Source organism: Salvelinus alpinus, chromosome 30 (assembly GCF_045679555.1).
Source record: "Salvelinus alpinus chromosome 30, SLU_Salpinus.1, whole genome shotgun sequence".
NCBI lineage: Eukaryota > Metazoa > Chordata > Actinopteri > Salmoniformes > Salmonidae > Salvelinus > Salvelinus alpinus.
Window position 1 is genome coordinate 32,416,261 of NC_092115.1, and position 20,219 is coordinate 32,436,479.

General features: G+C 41.5%; 2 protein-coding genes across 14 annotated transcripts; one reads left to right on the top strand and one right to left on the bottom strand.

Moving 5' to 3' along the window:
- Positions 1–223: 223 nt before the first annotated feature.
- On the top strand, positions 224–10,166 carry LOC139560448 (ankyrin repeat domain-containing protein 13C-like). The gene is made up of 13 exons (XM_071377231.1): positions 224–1,013; positions 1,797–1,838; positions 2,510–2,614; positions 5,495–5,580; positions 6,015–6,060; positions 6,424–6,490; positions 6,629–6,773; positions 6,981–7,112; positions 7,403–7,564; positions 7,720–7,799; positions 7,995–8,093; positions 8,403–8,503; positions 8,641–10,166. Exons 1-13 carry the CDS (start codon positions 614–616, stop codon positions 8,769–8,771), a joined length of 1,596 nt encoding a protein of 531 aa, XP_071233332.1. The 5' UTR covers positions 224–613; the 3' UTR covers positions 8,772–10,166.
- Positions 10,167–10,707: 541 nt separating this feature from the next.
- Positions 10,708–17,646, bottom strand: LOC139560449 (serine/arginine-rich splicing factor 11-like). Of its 13 annotated transcripts, none has more exons than XM_071377244.1 (13): positions 17,347–17,640; positions 16,885–17,018; positions 14,700–14,817; positions 14,297–14,412; positions 14,007–14,093; positions 13,816–13,865; positions 13,253–13,398; positions 13,056–13,134; positions 12,805–12,930; positions 12,550–12,639; positions 12,354–12,437; positions 11,871–12,042; positions 10,708–11,722 (listed from the first exon to the last, which is right to left on the bottom strand). In XM_071377244.1, the coding sequence occupies exons 4-13, from the start codon at positions 14,309–14,311 to the stop codon at positions 11,519–11,521; spliced, it is 1,053 nt and encodes a 350-aa protein (XP_071233345.1). In that variant the 5' UTR covers positions 14,312–14,412; positions 14,700–14,817; positions 16,885–17,018; positions 17,347–17,640; the 3' UTR covers positions 10,708–11,518. The 13 variants fall into 13 exon arrangements, with proteins under 13 accessions (XP_071233345.1, XP_071233344.1, XP_071233342.1 ...); XM_071377243.1 differs by having other exon boundaries at positions 14,700–16,106; XM_071377241.1 differs by having other exon boundaries at positions 14,255–14,412; positions 17,513–17,637.
- Between the last annotated feature and the right edge of the window lie 2,573 nt (positions 17,647–20,219).

Below are 20,219 nucleotides of genomic sequence, written 5' to 3' on the forward strand. Positions count from 1 at the left end.
CATATTGCCAGATTTAAGTTTGAGAACAAATACTGTAAATTATACCCAACGCTGGTACTTTTACAATGCATATATCATCACGAGTTAACAACAATATATTTTGTGTGCCTTAAAAAAATATTTTGCGATTCTAAATAGATGATGCACAACTAATTATCGCGATATCTAAGGGAACGTGGTCTGATGTTTGTCATTCTGGTGAGATACTAAACGGAAAATGGCAGATGTTCTTTTCACTCGGTAATCTTGTTTTCTAGCTAGTTAGTTAACCAAGGCAAGCAAACAACCGCACTGCAAGCTGCAACGGGCACATTTTTGAAAAAAGTGTTATCAAGGATGTAGCCGGAAAATTTGGTATTTCCATTCTTAATCGATTGTTACAATAGTGAGAGTATATTTTCCATCTGCATTGTTTTTACGTGTCTGTGTTGTTTCTGATGTTGTCAACACTGTACCTCTACCCACATCCATTCTATGCTAGCAAAACTGCTAACTAGGTTAGCTAAATACTAACTGTTAAGGTAGCAATTGCAGGTGTCGTTGGCAATTAGTCAACATCATTAATACAACATTTATTGTAGGTAGTCTGCTTGCTGGTTAGTTACGTTAAATCATGACCGGGGAAAAGATTCGCACGTTGCGGAAAGACCATAACAACAAGCCTAGTAAGGATGGGGATATAATGGAAACCTATGATGAATCTACAAATGGGACAATATCATCTCCAACCCCCAACGGTACCATCATCACGTACAAATCAAACAAGAACCATAACAAGACGGTGAAACCTTTGGTACTGCAGCAGCTGTCGAATATCAATGCAAACAATATCAATGGCAATCAATCAGTTGTCAGCATCATCGATGACAATAACAAGAACCCAATCCTTCTGACCAATGGCAATGAGAGCTTCCATTTGGAATTCCCTGTTCACGAATGTGTGTTCAAAGGAGATGTGCGTCGCTTGTCCTCACTCATTCGGACCCAGAACATCTCCCAGAAAGATGTACATGGTGAGTGCCTGGTAACCCTTACCCATTTATAGTCGCTAACTACCTTTAGCGCCTATTTATGAAAGCTAGTATCTTCTGTCAGGGGGTGTTTTGATAAGGCCCGAACGCCCGTTAAAGCAGTTTTCATATCAGCAGGAAATAATTGTCAAAAGGTTAAATTACTACACACGTTTTTATACGGGTAGTGTTCCCATACAGCCATATTTCCATTTTACAGCACATGTTTATGGAAGACATCGGCAGCCACTTGGGCTTCAGCTGTGTAGTATCCTCTGAACACCTGTGTGTGTGCATAACTGGGGAGGAAGTGTAGTTTGTCAACTGGAGACACACAGCGTATGGATCTGTGCAACACTGCTACAGTATATGTGTATTTTTTTGTTTGAAAGATTATTTCTAGCTGATATGAAAGATAAAGGGCATATCAGCATATATTTTAAACTGTTTTGCAAGCAGTGATTATTGATGTTTCTAAATGTTAAAACACAGAGTCAGAATTGGAGTTAACATGCAGCAAACGTGGGAGATAACTGCTGAAAACCCTACGGATAAGAAGGGTTTTCAAAATCTAGGTAACCCAAACTTAGTACATGTAATTGATCTAGGAAATCACATAGCTAGGCTATCACTTCTACTTCTGGATCCATGAAATCTTACCTGACAATCATGTGACCAACATAGTCAGTGCTTGCTCACAACAAGTACATTGAATTACACAAACATTGTCCTTGTGCACCAGCTGTGACAAATGATCTCATAACAGTTATCTGTCTATCTTTCCAGGAAACACACCTCTTCACTTAGCTGTGATGATGGGCCACAAAGGTAAGGGCTTTGACTTTTGTCATCAAGAATGTCTGATATGGAGAATAATAGATACATAGGCAGGACAGAGACATGCAAACAGCCTTGTTTCCCATTGGGAACAGACTGACTAGTACATCTGTACTACTTACCTCTAAACATCACATATCACCGGAGTTTGACAGGATGTTTTACCTCATATTCTCATCTCTGGCCTAAATCTAAGCCCAGCCAGGGGTTTTGCCATTCCCATAACATAATCACCATGTTTTCCAGCTCTCCTTCAGTAAATTCTCCATATGGCTTTTTTTTCTGGGATAAAATTCCCTTTCTGTTCTGCCGTACTGAGCTTATCCTGGCTGACCTCTGCAGACTGCAGTGTGTTACATAGTCTAGGAGTCTCATAGCAGCATGGCAGCGGCTGGTCTCATGGGTGGGACAGGTCCACAGGATCCCTTAATCCCATTGATTAGTCTGACTCAAATGCAAAGCAGCATCTCTCTTATGTGAAGGTCATAGACAGTAAATTAACTGTCAAAATGTAATATACTGGTAACATAATTAACTATGATAATGAGAATCCACTGTCCAAGTACAAAGGCCATGGACACAGGTAGTAGGCTTAGCCAAAAACAATTAATCTAAAAGTAGCTTGATGTTTGTTAAATTCTTTGGGGTTTTTTGTGCTACAGAGTGTGCCCTCTTGCTCCTGGCCCATAATGCCCCTGTGAAGGTGAAGAATGCACAGGGCTGGAGCCCCCTGGCAGAGGCCATCAGCTATGGAGACCGGCAGATGAGTAAGAATATGGGCTATTTTATATCCTTTTTTGTACCCGGGACCGGAAAGCTATTATTTTATATTATAGATACTGCATCATTGAACAGTGATGTTCCATCCCTGAGTTTTCTTTACATATATTTTAGTTTATCCTGTATTTAAGTCTACACATTTACACTCAGGTTCTCTCAGTTCACGGTCCTCCCTCCCTCTATTTGTTTTGTATTTGTTTGACGCTGTCCTAATTGGATCCTTCCTGGGCTGTCCGGCTGTAGACTAACTGATTGCTCTCTGATGCTGATGAGAGGTTGGGTTGTAGGTTGTCCTAGCCAGCCAAAGCCATGCAGGGGATTTTCTCTGAGCGCTCTATCCACAGCCATACGGCCTGGAACCCAGCCTGGCCAGGGGCTTAGTGTGACTGCGAGGGCACTGAGCAGCTTTACAGCTGGCTGGCTTCCTCTCTGTCTGTTCACATTTAATGCCCCATCCTAATGCTTTAACACAGCACTGTAAACTAAAGGCCTCAATATATGTTTTATGTGTATTGATTATTTGAATGTTTGTAAGGAATGCCAGTTAAGTGGAGTGTCCTTTTTGAAATGGTGGGAGTAGTGGAGAGAGGATTGAATCCAATGCCATGTTTTCCCCATGGGCTTTACTAGCATACTGTTTTTTTCTGTTTAATGCCGTGTTGGCAAAAAAATCATAACCTGCATAATATCAAATAAAAATATAAATAGGCTAGTTCATCAAAAATTCCATGTGAGTAATTGTTAAGGTTAGGCAAATCATTTTACTAAAATAATACCCAAAGATACTGATAATGTATACTGAACAAAAATATAAACGCAATATGCAACATTTAAAATGATTTTACAGCGTTACAGTTAATATAAGGAAATCAGTCAATTGAAATAAATAATTAAGGCCCTAAACTATGGATTTCACATGACTGGGCAGAGGCGCAGCCATGGGAGGGCATAGGCCAACCCACTTGGGAGCCAGGCCCAGCCAATCAGAATGAGTTTTGTTCCACAAAAGGGCTTTATTACAGACAAATACTCCTCAGTTTCATCAGCTGTCATCAGCTTCCCGCAGGTGAAGAAGCTAAATGTGGAGGTCCTGGGCTGGCGTGGTTACACGTGGTCTGCGGTTGTGAGGCCAGTTGGACGTACTGCCAAATTCTCTAAAACAACATTGGAGGCGGTTTATGGTGGAGAAAATAACATTAAATTCTCTGCAACAGCGCATTCCTGGTGTCAGCATGCCAATTGCACGCTCCCTCAACTTGAGACATCTGTGGCATTGTGTTGTGAAAAACTGCACATTTTAAAGTGCCATTTTATTGTCTTCAGCACAATGTTCACCTGTGTAATGATCATGCTGTTTAATCAGCTTCTTGGTATACCAAACCTGTCAGGTGGATGGATTATCTTGGCAAAGGAGAAACGGGGATGTCAACTAATTTGTGCACACAATTTGAGAGAAATGTGTTTCTTTATGTATGGACCATTTCTGGGATCTTGTATTTCGGCTCATGAAACATGGGACCAACACTTTACATGTTGTGTTTTATATTTTTGTTCAGTATGCAAATCTTTATTTCCCTCCTGTTAAATTCCCTGTTATATGTTGAGCGGGTTAGCGCTATGACCCTGTCACCCCAGCATGTATTAGTATGCAGCTCCAGTCCTGCAGTAGGGATGATTTGGCAGACGGGAGATACAGAGGTCAGGCATGGGAAGGGCAGATCTCAGTGTGGGGGGCAGGGATCAGAGGAAAGGACAGCATGGCTCTAGCCACACAGTACAGCAAGGACACGCAAAGGCAGCCAAACTCTGGCCAGTGACTGGGGCAGTACTAGTAGTGGTAAAATTAAAATAATGCAGCGTATACTAGGGCAGTGCTAGGGGCTACAATAAAATGTGTACTGTTGGGGGCACTCGAGGACTGGAGTTGGGAACCACTGTACTAGGGCTTATTATTGAGAGCGATACAGAGAGGGAGGCCTACGGCGAGAAGAGAAAGAAAGTAATCTCGTATAGATGGAGCCTTGATTTTTTCCCCCCCTCCTTTTTCAATTGCATAAGATCAGATAATGTCATAGTAACTAGGCTTTCATCTCTCACACACACACGCACTGCGACAGCAGCTCACTCTAGGTGTCCATATCCACCATGCAACACTGCTCTGCCCCTGCAGCGAGTGCTTGCTTTGTCAGCACTTCCTCACACTCAAAATCCCCATTCTAATGTTTCTCACTGGTCAAGATTACTGGATAGAAGATCACCCCAATTATAATTCATTGCAAGAGAGCACACACTTATGACTTGTGAGTTTTTGGACAGATTGCTAAGTGGGGTTATATAACTGAGGTTCAGCCTGTATTTAATTGCATATTAGAACGAGCAGTGTGTAAGGTGACTCATATCATGCGCAGCCTCCCCTGAATACTCTACTGCACCAACAATCCACTGTCCAGATTGCTGGCTGCGTCAGTGTTGAGCATTCATGTCTTGTAACAGTCACACACGTGTGTTTCATTATGACATGCAGCGACGTGACACGCTTTGGAGAGAAGACCTGGGGTCACCTTACCGCTCACTTACACTGTCGGTGTCAGAGTAGTATCATCCTAAACCCCATCGGATTACTGTTACAGTATATCACTTGGTTGAATGATTTATCGCTCATGACTTTCACTGTCATTCAAGTGTGGGTTTGCTAAGTTCACTTTCCACTTTAGTGAAAGTTGCTTTTTGAAAGATCATGTGCCTTTGTAATCCCTTCTGCTGTGTGTGTAGAAACATACACATATAGAATGTCTAGGGCTATGGAATATATTGTCTCTTTTGTGTGGTGTTGTGCTTTGTTTATCTCCCTCCTCTCCCCTCCTCAGTTACGGCTCTACTGCGGAAGCTGAAGCAGCAGTCCAGAGAGAGTGTGGAGGACAAGAGGCCCAAGCTGCTAAGAGCACTGAAAGAGGTGAGGTTCTGACAGCCGACTAGACTAGGGACTACTACAGTGTCTGGTTAGAAATAGGATCTTTGCACTCTATATACATATGTCAAATACTTGACCTGCACTTGATTTAGTTTGCCCGGTACAGTGGAATAAATGGAATAGTCCTAAAAGTATTTGGACGGATTTGATATGCATTTGAGGCAGGTCTGGTCCACTCCATACCGAGTTTCGGTTTACAACCACTATCTTGCTATACCTTTACCCCTTTTCTCCAACATTAGCATCTGTCCAATGTAACAGCCCCTACCGCTCACCAAAACACACTCTTTCCCTTATTAAAATGCTCTGACATGTTATGCCTCCAGCTATAAAGAAAAAGTATTGATCGATTTTGTTTGGTGTTTTGTGGCTTGCATGACAAGATAATAATGTACCACTTTCTTTTTTTTTCATAGCTTGGGGACTTCTACTTGGAGCTTCACTGGGACTTTCAAAGTTGGGGTGAGTCGACTCTACATCATATTGCAATATGTTAAAATAAGCTACAGCGATGGGCCAACATCTCCTTTCACACGCTCTGTCTCCGTTCATTGTTATTCTGGGTGGAGGACACCTTAGCCAAGTCGTTTCATTTTCCAATCTAATTAGTGTTCTGTTCCCATTCTATCCTGGCTGTTAGTGTGATGTTAATTGCTCAGTGGGTTTGGGGGGCTCTGTGTCTTGGCTCAGGGATTCAGTGCCTAGCCACGGCCGTGTTCATTTATATGCCACGTAATGATACCACGTATTATCTCTTCAGTTTCTTAGTTAATCTTATGAATCAAATGCTGTCGATCATTACTTTCTCTTTCTCCCGTCTCATAGTGCCCTTGCTCTCCCGGATTCTGCCATCTGATAACTGCAAGATCTACAAGCAGGGGATCAACATCAGGTAAGGCATCAAATACACGTCTGACACAGACGCCAGCTATACTCCTCACAGTTGTGAGGAGTATAGCTGGCGTCTGTAACCACTCACCTTCCAGAGTTAACCCTGTACACTCTTTCTCTCCCCTCTCTCCGCTGACAGACTGGACACCACTCTGGTAGACTTCACAGATATGAAGTGTCAGAGAGGAGACCTCAGCTTCATCTTCAACGGAGACGCTCCGCCCGCCAAGTCCTTCTATGTTCTGGACAATGAGCAGAAGGTGTACCAGCGTATACACCATGAGGTGAGCTATCTGGTCTACATTTAACATCACCGTCCTCCAAGCCAACCGATCTTACAGAAATGCTTGTATTGCAAATGCTTGTATTGACTGAAAGCTCTGCAGGGTGTCACAGTAAAATTAACATTTCCACGGATTCAATATTGTGCACAAGTCATGTCACCATCCAGCGTGATCCTATCTGGCTGACTGCCTGTTGTGTCCCTGCAGGAGTCTGAGATGGAGACTGAGGAGGAAGTGGACATCCTGATGAGCAGTGACGTCTATTCTGCCACCCTGTCCACCAAGTCCATCACCTTCTCCCGCAGTCAGATAGGCTGGCTCTTCAGGGAGGACAAGACGGTAAGCACCCCTCCCCGTCCTGGGTCCGGTTCAGAAGGGGGCAAAATATTTTGAAATGGGGATCTACCTGGAGTTGTCCAATTAGAACACAGATTTCTTTGACCGGTTGCAAAACATTTTCTCACGGCGTGTCGTTCTGAATACGACCCTGTGGTCAAACCAGGCCAGTCACTGGAATATAAAGCTTATAATACAATGGGTCTCATAATCTGTGTACTGTATGGGGAATAGGGTGCCATAACTCAGCCACCAGTTTGTATTATACATCTGGCTTGTGTCTGTCCCTGAAGGAGAGGGTTGGTAACTTCCTGGCAGACTTTTACTCTGTGAACGGCCTGGTGCTGGAGTCCAGGAAGCGCCGGGAGCACCTGAGTGAGGAGGACATCCTGAGGAACAAGGCCATCGTGGAGAGTCTGAGCAAAGGAGGGAACCTGGTGGAGCAGAACTATGAGGTGAGGGAGGATGAGGGTTGGAAGGGAGGCACTAGGATGGAGGGAGGCTTTGGGCCTTAAGTCTCTTCTTCAGTGGTGATTGGGGTGTGGTGCACATTAGATGGCTATAAAAGTAAGCCTACATGTGATCCTCTCCCTTGCGGTCTTTCCCTCAGCCTCAGAGAAGGCTGTCCCTCTTGGCTCCAGGTCCTAACACTATCTCCTGGGAGGAGTACATCTCTGCAGAGCACGGAAAGTAAGCCCTGCATTATTCCTTCTAAGAAAGGTCACAGATGACACTACTGTCCGGAGGAATTTCCAGCCACTGTGTTTATTATTGAGTTATTGACAAGTCGGTGCATTGAAGATCATTACTAGCAGTGGCTTACTGTTAAACCTCCAAATGTATACGCCAATGATGCTGACTTAGCCAGTGTGTGTTCATCCCTAGGGCACCTCATCTTGGGAGAGAGCTTGTGTGTAAGGAGAGCAAGAAGAACTTCAAAGCGAACGTAGCCATGAGCCAGGACTTCCCTTTGGGCATTGAGTCGTGAGTAGAATCCTTCCTCTTATTGGCTAATAGTCTCTGGTCAGTCTCATCACTGACTGCAGTGCTATTGGAAACGTCCATGTATTGATCACTGTTGTGCACACAGGTTCTAGTTCAATATATATTAGGCTGTTGCAGATTCGTGTCTAGCTAATGCTTTTCAAAGGCCTCTTTTTTTAATTATTTTTTTTATTACTTATTGGTTTTATTGTTTAAATGGGACCTCATCAAATAATGTACTGTAAGAACATTTCTGATTTAACCCCGACCCTAATGATTTAGCTTTCCCCCTTTTTTTCGGTCTTCCAGGTTACTGAACGTGTTGGAGGTCATAGCCCCATTTAAGCACTTCAACAAACTCAGAGAATTCGTTCAATTGAAGCTTCCTCCTGGGTTCCCAGTCAAGCTTGGTATGCATCTACTGTACATTGTGTGGCCACATGGACAATTTTATTTTACAGTTTAAAAAAAAGTGAAATATTGTGAAATAATGAAGAAATTGACATATTAAACGCTCTAAATAACCCCTCCTATTTCTGTGTGCCAGACATCCCTGTGTTCCCCACTATCACAGCTACGGTCACCTTCCAGGAGTTCCGCTATGATGACTTTGAGGAGTCCATCTTCTCCATCCCAGCGGACTACAAGGAGGATCCCAGTCGCTTCCCTGACCTCTGACCTGGTTGTCGTAGCAACCAGAGGTTTCCCCGGCCCCGCCCATTCGGAAACTGACAGAGAAACGAACTCTGCCTACCTACACTATTAAAAGGAAAAGAACCAACTAAAGACAGTTGAGATTAAATAAAAGGATGCCAATGTATTATTTGATATCTGTCTGTGTATTCTGATGAAAAAGGGGAATTATCTCTTGGCCCTGAGTTTTTTTCATTTTGTAGATATTTCCTTATAGCAAACAAGAATCAACAATTTTCAGCTGTGTAGCAACAACAGCACAAGGTCAAACTCCAGAAGAGAAGAATTGAGGGGATGAGGAGTTTGAAAAAATATTTGATGTCATCTCCGTAACAGCTTATTGTTCACCGACTACGTGATCACTGCTTTGTACTGCAAACCAGCTTCTGTGAAACGTTATGGAGTTGGCTTCATCTGTGACATCTTAAGCGTGCACTTCTCCAGGTTTAGCACTCACTGCACCCAGTTTATCTAGCGTCTGCCCTTTGGGGACTGCCCCTTTTTCAACATGTTTAAGTACCCTTGGACATTCATTGCCTGTAAATGACTATGGTATAAATGAAGTGTTAGAAATATAAAGATGTCATAACTGAACTGAGAAAATGATGTACCAAATGTACTGTACGTGTGTGTCAAAGGAGCAACACTGTGTAGCAATACATTTCCAGTACATAAGAATGTTTTTTTAAACCAGCTGGGAGAAAGTATGGTGTAAAACTGCATTCTTACAAAGATATCAACACCCAAGCCTTTTCTCTCTAGTGCAGGTTAGCTCATCTATCTTACCTCCTGGCTATCACTGTCTGTTTCAAGTGACTGTGAATTTAATCTGTTTTGTGTGCGAGAGGACTTTAAAGGGTTGTGTGTGTGTGTGTGAGATTGTGTGTGAGCGAACCCAGATGGGGTATCAGGAAAGCTGTTCTAGTTTGATACTGCACTGACATTAAGTATATTTAATTGCATGCTACGTTGACCCAATTGGATTACTTGTATACTCTTGAGCGTATATTTCCTACACTTGTTATACCTGCTACCATCTCCCTATCCTTTCTGATTATTCAGGAAGACTAACTTCTACCGTATAAATATTGTAATCACACTAAAACCCTTTGGTCAAATGTACTTAGGTGGTTTAAGCATTAACTGCAACTTTCATTGAGTGTATACCTGTCTGTATTACTTTAGACTTTTCTGTACAATTTCATTACATTTCAATGAGCTTACAGTTGGACGGTATAAGCTCATTAAAATGTAAGATCCATATGGTTTTTGAAATCAGATGTGTATCTGGCTTCGGGCCTACTGGTATTTCTAAATGTATTGCAGCTTTCCAACTTCCCATCCCTTTAAATAAAGCACCAGCACCATCACGTCTCAGCACTGTCTGTTTCTTTGTATTTTATTCAGTGGTATTTTAATTGTAGTCTCCAACAGACTGTAGCTAGGTCTCTGAATCCATGGAGTCAAGCCTCCAAGACATTGGCCATAATCCAATGGGAGTGTAATTTGGATTCAATCAGATCAGTGTTAACCCCCGGTAGCATACATATGTATACCTCAATGCTTTTGTCGGCGGTGTAACTACATTGGAGCTGTCAAATTGGTGAATGGGTGGTCTTGTGGTCATTGTCACGAAACCACACCCATCCTTATACCCTACCCATGTTACAAGTTAATGAGAAAGTGTAGGCTATATACCGTGAATGCAGTCTCCACTAACACGGCACCATTGCCTTTAAATCACACTGAACGTCCACGATACGGATTGAATAGAAACCCTGGCCTAATTCTCTATTGATCAACCATACTATTCAGGCCTCAGATAGCTCAGCATTTGATACTGGGTCATACAAGGGCCCATGTTAAAACTTTGCCCTAAACCTAAAATGAGCACCTGAAGTTTAAAACAAAATAAATCAAATCTTTCCCCAGGGTTTTATTGTATATAAAAAGTCACTGATAAAACAATACAAACTTCTAAGAATTACAACGAGCATCAGATCTACTGGGTATTGTGAATAGGTGCGAGATATAAGGACAGGTTATTATAGCGCCACAAGACTCAGTATAAGTATACATCTTCCGTATAATAACGGATGGGATATAAACACAATATACCACGTATAGGAGTGACAGAGAATAGATGGTGAATTTATTGAGGCGACTTCAGTACAGAAGCTCAATAATAAAAAGCTAAGCCCACAGCGCTGTTCTATGTAGCAGCCATGTTGTCTGATGAAAATGGACATACAGTGAACTTCTCAAGCAGTGTAACTGGCTGCTTCTGCTCCTAGCAATGTGTAGAAACTAGAGTTAAACAACAAAAAATACACAAATGCCATTATCATCATCATCATCATGATGTAAGCCCTATGCTTAAAAAAAGAAAATCAAGTTGCACACTTTGCCAAATAGTATCCACTTTCAAATTACAGCAATAAAACTTTCAACCAACCACACCCTTTTCACATTTTCACTATCAAAATAGGACCAAATAATTATAATACATACAGAAAATTATGACAAAACAGAAAATTCTTTCGGTTCATCTTCTACTTGATCTAGTTTGTCTAGTCTATCCAAAAGGAAAACTAACAATTCAACTGAGATAAAGGATCGAGTTGAGTTGAATGAAGCCCGAATACAGTAAGCTCGGTGGGGCATGGAGGTTTTGGTACAATGGAGGGTTGGGTACATAGAGGTCTATACATCCGTCTCTATTATTGGGTGACTCAATCACTGACATCCATGTCGTCCTCTTCACGGTGGTCGTCTCCGTTGACTTTGGAAAGCCCAGTACCATTACCTTCCACTGAGTGAGGAGACTGGGCTCCGGAGTCCTGGTCGGAATCTTTCTTGTCCAGCCTCTCCCTCTCCTTCTCACTGTCGTAGCCCTGCTCTTCCTCATCATAGTCTCTGGTAACCTGCAAAGACGCCTAAGGAAATTTGAAATGACCAAGTTTAATATTTCAGACGCTCATTTCATATCACTTGTTATTCTTTCATATACAGCGAGGAAACGCTAGATCTCTAACAGAGGTCAAAATACAGAAGGAAGAAATAAAATTAACATGGACATCCTACATTGGTGCTGACCTTTACATCTCCTTTCTCCCCATCAGTTTTCTCCCTTTCCTTTTCTTTGTCTTTACTCCTTTCTTTCTTTTCCTTCCTTTCATCCCGACTGCGGTCTTTATCGCTCCTGCGCTCACGGTCCTTCTCTCTTTCCTTGTCCCTCTTCTTCTCCTTCTTATGTCTGTAGGGAGAGGAGAGTTAAAAGCTTAAGGAACAAAGTCTCCAAATCCAAAGAGAAGTGTAGTAGTTGACTGTCTAAAATGGCTTATTTCCAGGTTGATTTAAAGAAACCTTGAAATTTGAATCTAAATACATTTTTGAGTGAGTGTTCTGAGGGCATTTACAGTTACACTTTGTAAACCAAAATGTCTCATCATTTTCAGTCTCAAAATAGCAATAAAATACCACTGGCAGCATATTGAAAATGTGTTCACTAAGGAAATTCTCTTGTTCTATGAGAATCATGAGAATCGAGATCCCCAAAACACCAACCTTCTAGGAGAGGGAGTCCTGGAGACTTTCCTCTTGGGGGATTTCTTAGGAGATCGGCTGGCACTGCGACTCCTTCTCCGCCTTCTATACCCAACAGCATGAATTCTTTTTTAGTAAATATCTGACCAATCAACAACATGTTGGGACAGCATGGTGAAACAGAGCCACAACTCTGACCAATGAAAGCTGCACTAACCGATCGATACTGCGAGACCTCCTGGCAGTACTGTAGCTTTTCGGAGGTGTTTTGGAGCGCTTTTTATCCCGCTCCTCTTTCTTCCTATCCCTGTGGATCGGAGACAAGTTAATTACATCTGATCAACATTTCTTATTGTATATTGGGATTAGAGTTGTGATAAGGAGGTAGACAGTAATCGCAGGGCTGTCTCAGAAGTTCAGATTGTGCAGTTTGAGGATTAAGAATGGGTCAAGTCTGTGCTCTGTGGCTCACCTGGATTTGCTTGGTGATGGTCTGCTCCTGTCTTTGGAGTGGGACCTCCCACTCCTCCTTCGGGGGCTCTTGGAGCGTCTCCTGTTCCTGGAGTGCGAGCGTCGCCTTGACCTGCTCTTTGAACGCCTGCAGATCACACAAACACAACATTAGTCGCTGCCCTCAATATGAAAACAAAACAAAAAAACATACTACCTTTATTTTTTAACAAAATCCAAATTATTTGTCAGGAGAATAGAGTTTGTGTTCACCTGTGTCTGGAGCGAGAACGGGACCTTCTGCGTCTAGACCTGGACCTGGAACGCGAGTGCTTCCTCTTGCTCTCCTTGTCTGCATAAACAAAACATTAAGTTACTTTGGTAGAGCAAATAACAGCTTATAGCTAGGGCTACCAGTAATTTATCAGACATAATATATCCTTTGGAGATGCAATGCTTGGGCTACTCACTCCCAGGCTCGATGGCAGCAGAGATGAGTGACTGGGCCTCTCTGACCCTCTTCATGGCCTCTTCTATCTCTTTGTTGGAGGAGTCTGCCTTCAGGCCCGGATTCATGTTTATGTTCATGTTCATCCCTACACCCATGTGGTTCATTCTAAAGAAGAGGACATTATTTAGTGGTGATTATAAACCGGGTAGTTTGGGTCCAAGATGCTGATAGGCTGAAACAGCATTCCAGGCGTGTGTATATCAGACCATATACTAAGGGTATGACACAAAACGACTTGTTTACTGTCATACTTATGTTGGCAAACGGTTTACAAAGCAATAAGGTACCTCGGGTTTGTGGTATGAGGAGGTGTGGTATAAAGCCAATATACATCTGCTAAGCGCTGTATCTAGGCCCTCCGTGCACAAGAACAGCCCGTAGGCGTGGTATATTGGCTATATAACACACCTCTGCAGGCCTTATTGCTTAATTAGAACACACTGGAGGGCCATCCAACAAATGAACAGCTCATAGGTGTTTCATGTCTTGTAATGGACATTTTCTAGAGGCATGATGACTTACTTTGGATCCACCTGCGACATAAACTTCAGAAGCTGGTCAGTGGGAAATGACTGTTGGGGAAGAAGAGTGAAGAAAAGTGTGAAATATATAATATACAAGTTAGAGATCTGATATCCTTTAAACATTTCCCTTCGACACCAGCAGTTGTGTGTGCACACAAAAATATCACCAGATTTCAAGTCAACACTCACCTGGGGGTTCATATTCATATTGGGGTTTGAAAACCCGAACGCTGCCATCGCTTCCATGGAGGGACCGCCGAAAGGATTGCCACCCATCTAAAAAAAAAACAACAGCACATCATTAACCCTTTCATTGTCTATATATACACAAGCGGACTATTATCAAGTCATTAAGACAGATGTTTAATTTGAATAACTTAAGGACCACAGAATTAAATAGAACAATTAAACATTGTATCTCTGTGCTGAGAACCCACCTGTGGATAGGACATGGGGTTTGGTGTTGGGAGAAGTCCTACCTGTGGATTAGACATGGGGTTTGGTGTTGGAAGGAGACCTCCTCCGGGCAGAATCCCTGCAACAGCATTTGCTGGCGCCAGCAGTGACAAAGCTTTAGCCTCCTCCGGGATAACGCCTACAGAAAAACCAAACAGGCATTAGGGGAAGAAGAGAACATCAACGTCTAGACTCTACTAAAAAGGAGAGGCATTTTGAAAAACAAAAAAAACAGATGACTTGATCAAATATTCTTCAAAAACATTTGTAAAGGTTTCAATACTGTTACCTTTGATAGCTGCTAGATTTGAGAAGGCTTGTTCCCTTTATTATTTTAATCAGTGTAGATTGAAAAATAACTAAGATTGGGAAAATAGTATATCACAATACACACTACTCCAGTGAACACTGCCAAGATTGTATCACCTGAACGTGTTTTTTAAGTCATGAACCAAACGTTAGCTAGCACAGCGGCTTCTCCAGTGGGGTGTGCTCTCAATTTTCATTTAGATTGAACAAGCGACTCACGTTGGCGGCTTCACTACTAAGGAGCACACAGAGAAAAATCGAGATACACAAAACAAAAAGAATTTCAGAGAGTTGGAGGTCAACAGTGATTACTGACATTTTCTACTACTTACCAGCAATACAGTAATAAGTAGAAAAAAAACCCAGCTAGCATTCACATTTTGGGTAGGTGATATCTACGCTCCCAAGAACCTTACCTGTCACTGCATTAAATATGCAACAAATTAACCAATGCCTTTTGTTTAAGTGTAAAATCATCTTGGCAATATTAGATTAGCTTGTTCACCTAACATAGTGATCAGAAAAAGAAAAAGAAAACTATGGTTTCAGATCTCAATGTTGCCATTGCTACCTAAAAAAAGAAAACATACAATATCTTAATCAAGATACAATAGCAAAAATAACATTTTTTTTTATACAGAAGACACACAAACACACACACTCACAAACAACATTTAAAAAGGGCACATGGGGGAGAGAATTTAGCTGCAGGAGACAAAACGGTTGGGTGGTATTTTCAGCGGGGCCTGGTATACAGGACTGGCTGAGCCAGGAAAAAGAACTGTAAAACACAACAACAAAAAAGAAAGACCACTGTTAAAGAGAGAGCACTGAACCAGGTGCCATTGCCATGTGGGGTGGATATCTAAGACAATTAACAACTAGATACAGTCAGGAACCTTAAAGTACAGCATCACTGGTCAACATCGAAAACACACAGACTAGCTATTTTAATCCGCCAATTTCAGGGACAGAGTGGTGAGTGAGTGCATATAATTTCTTGCTATATTTAAATTGGATACTATTGGCCACCCAATTCCCCAAACCAGGAAGTGCCTTAACGCTAAAGGTGAAAAAAGTATGAAATGCAGGTATACCAATATCTGTGTTATTGAGAAGTGTATAGTTTACTGTTCTGTTACTCTGCTATGGTTTACTTCTTACCACTTGGATCCAATGAGAAAACCAGATTGGACATTATACAGGTCAGATTATTAACACACCTGTTTTGATAAATATGTACTTGTGAGCAGTCAAGTAATATTTGTGTAATACATGTGATATGCATTATAGTATTAACAGTAATATCTATGCTACTGCATTCAATTTAAACTAAAATACCCTAAAGAAGAGAAAATGAGAGAGAAAGAGAGAAGAAAGGACACAGGAAAAAAGAGAAAGAGAAGGGTCTGGGGGGGCTGCTTGAACGCTTGCTGGCCTTTTGTAAATGCCTACAATCCCCTGTTGGCAGGCAGAGGACCACTTTCAGCCATCAAGGAGGGGGCTCTGCATTTGCCTTCTCCACTACAACAAATCACACACACAAATAACAGAGAGAAGTTTAATAGAGGATAGTCCAATATGGGGGAGAAAATAAAAAGCATGGTTAAGTTTTTATACACATGTAAGTTCATCTCTGCTTTCTTTTGAGGAGAAACGTCTGTCTGCCCATGGGTCTGGGCTTGTTCAGCCCTCTCAGTCGGAGCAAGTCCCAGTCCCTAAAGCAGACCTTGGTATACTGTGCTTACTGGTGGAGGAGGACAAAGAATTGGCTCTGGAGACTACTACAGACTACTCAAGGGCATCTGTGTTTAGTGTCTACCAAGTCCAACGCATCATGGATGACATTATGACCTTACAGTGTGGCAGCAACTTTATATAAGACATAATATGTGTATGGTTATAGGTTTGGTCTTTAGTTCCACAGTATACCAAGGGTCTGGGTTGTGAGAGCTGGTGTAGACACCTCTCTCATTGCAATTAGCAGAGGGATCGTACAAGATAGGACAGGAAGAGTGGCATGACATCATTGATCACAGAATCAGATAGGCTTGTCAGATCAAAAATGGATACTATTCAATTCAATGGGGTTCATTGGCATGGGAAACATATGTTTACATTGCTAAAGCAAGTGAAACTGATATAATCTGAAATAGTTAGGATACATACTTAACAGTGGCTCAAACCACAGGCTCATAGAACTCCATCCTGAAATCAATGGGGCCGTCAGGCGTCACTCTCCCATCACTACATCATACAATCAAGGATCATTCATACAGAAAGGGAAGAACAAAGCACCAACCTTCGGCAAAAGGGACGACGATCAGCGCCCTGTCCACGAAGACTGTGTTGGTCAGATGTTGAGACACCCCCACGGACTCCGACTCTTGGAACTTCACAAAACACACACGCGACGTCACTGGCAGAGGCGATTCACTGCAATAAAAAACGTTTTTGTAGTTAACTAACGTCAGTTAGTCCGCTAGCGACACCATAGTAGATTGTATATAGCAAAACATCCCCGAAGTAGCTAAGCAACCTAAGCTAAGCAACCTATTGTTACCCAACTATAGTAGTTAATGATTCGCCTTCTTAGGTTTCGGGGACGGCCAGAGATGGGGCCTCCTGATGCTAACGTTAGCATCGTTAATAATAATACTACATTTAAATCAATCAAATCACAAAGTGGTAGGAAGTGATTAACTAAATAAACAATAACTGTATATAGTTAGCGACAACCGTTCAACAAATATGAGCTACTTACTCTGGTGGAAACAATTTTAGTTCTTGAATGGTTCCAAGAAACCCGAACAGCATTCGCATCTGCTCGGATGTTGTGCTTGGCGACACGTTCGTCACCTGCACTACGTTCGTGGTACAATTCATTTTTTCACAAAATAGTCTAAACAAATATATATATAAACAATTACCTCTCTATTTCAGAAGTATTATTCTATAAATATAGCCAATTAGTTGCTATCCACGTCGAAGGCGTTTTATAAACTCAAATAGAGATCTAGATTCGTTTCGCCGCCATGTTGTTTAGCTTGAATACACAAAACAGCGCATGCGCATTGTGAAAGTCCTGCGGTAATGTGGCTAGTGGTGATGTGTGCCAGTAGAGGTCGCTCTCTCCCAGAGATCAAATGTGAAATTTCTCACGTTTCGGTGGCATGTAATAAACAGGGAATTTGATTTCTAGGCTAATTGAAATAGATGGTGCAACTCAGGCCAAGAGATATTTTATGTTCAGATGGTAATCATAATGAAAACAGACATGGACTCTTTGAATATGCTTTCACAAAAGTGAAACAAACAAGCAAGAGCAATTGTTACTCCTCTGTCTGGTCCTCACTGTTTTGCACCATGTCTCTCAGCTCCTTCAGCTCAGTCCAAATCTCAGGGGTGGTGGTATTCTGGCCTATCGTCTGTTTGTCATTCATTTTTGGAGGTAATTTGTATCTGACGCTGTAAAGGGCTGTGGGAGTACACAACCTGTTATTCGGTTGAAGGTCCCTCTTTATCTCCAAAAAGTGTGTAAATGTTTTGGGTTATGTCACTTGACCTCAACCAAAGAAGTATGTGTGCATTTAGTGTGTTTTCAGTCTGTACTGTGTGTTGTTTGTGAATACACTCTATTACCTTCATATCTAATTAAGTCTCACACACTCCTGAGCAAACACAGACACAGACATTAGTTGTAGTCCAGTCTGGTCTGATCCAGTCCTGGGCACTGACTGATTAGGTAGCCTACAGGTGGAGAAGTGGAGTATGCCACTAAAATACTAATTAAACTAAAGATAGTTATTGAGCTTATTCCAAAATGACACTAAATAACTACACGATTGCTGTAAAACACTATGACAGGGGGAGAGTAGTTTGATAGTCATGAGGTGAAAACTGAGCTGCACTTCCTAACCCGTATTTCCCTCAGATTACACAGACTCACAAAGAATTCCAAAACAAATCCAATGTCGATAAACTCACATATCTATTGGGTGAAATATGTGTGCAACCACAGCAGAAAGAAGAACAAACACCATTGTAAATACAAACCTATATTTATGTTTATTTAATTTCCCATTAGTACTTTAACTATTTGCACATCATTACAACATAATATGACATTTGAAATGTCTTTATTCTTTTGGAACTTTTCTGTGTCATTTTTATTACACTTTTGTTTATTATCTATTTCACTTTTCTTTATTCTATTTCACTATTTCACAAATTGAAATTAAATATTAAAAGTGGGAAGAATTGTCAGGGGAAAAAAAAAGAGGTTTAAAAGCGTGGGGGGAGAGTAGTCTGAATTGGGTTCTGGAGGTGTACTCCAACTCACACATCGCACTCATACGCCAGCCATGAGTGTTTCCAAACCAGTGAGGTTCACATCCACCAGTAGTGCTGGAGAGCTGCACTGGCTGGTTTCTCCTGTAAAGACAACTCACAATGGCCCAAATTCTCTGTGCACTCACTCACCCAGATCAGGTGATACCCTGCTAGGGCAGTGATTGGCTCTTGTCTCAGACCTTCCCCAAGGTGATTGGTTGAGTGACTAGCACCCTGCATGTGACCTCTACAATGAGCTTCCTCCCACATGATCAGAGGAAGCGTGAACGTTGTTATATAGTTTCACATCAGCCCAGACAATCTCTATTACGGTTTAATGACAACATTTAAAATTACCTTCCAAAATGTACCATGATTATAGAATACATTTTTATATGTATTACTTCGATGAAAATTCTCACATAGGTACAGTTGTCTGCGTTTGTTTCTGTTTCTACTACAAAATCAGACAAACTAGAGTGAAGCATCCTGGGAATATGCAAATCAGGAGAGCTATGATTGGCAAATTAAGGCATAGTTTAGGATTTTGGCAATCTACTTCCCCAAGTGGATACTACTCATGGATGTAATTTATGTTCATCCCATTTCAATCCAGTAGACAGCAGCAGTGTACTTTAAGAAAATAATGTGTTAGTCTTAGTAAAATGAAAATCATACGAAAGAGTGCTTTTTTAAAATGTTCTTTATTTTTAAACTGTTTATTTTTGATAATTTGGGGCTTTAACCCCAGAACTGCTCCCATCAGAAAAAAATATGTATACACACCCAGAGGTGTCATGCCCATAGGGTGCAACAGGTCTCAAGCCAACTTCATAAAATAGTTAGGTGGACAGCAATATTACAGAGATTATATATGTAATATGTATATATATAAATACAGTGCAGTCAAACGTTTGGACTCACCTACTCATTCCAGGCTTTTTCTTTATTTTTACTATTTTCTACATTGTAGAATAATAGTGAAGACATCAAAACTATGAAATAACACATTTGAGTTACCTCTGCTGCAGAGGATAAGTTCATTACAGTTACCAACCTCAGAAATTACAGCCCAAATAAATGCTTCACAGAGTTCAAGTAACAGATACATCTCAACATCAACTGTTCAGAGGAGCCTTCATGATCAAATTGCTGCAAAGAAACCACTACTAAACAACACCAATAATAAGAAGAGACTTGCTTGGGCCAAGAAACACGAGCAATGGACAATAGACCGATGGAAATCTGTCCTTTGGTCTGATGAGTTAAAATTTGTGATTTTTGTTTCCAACCGCCATGTCTTTG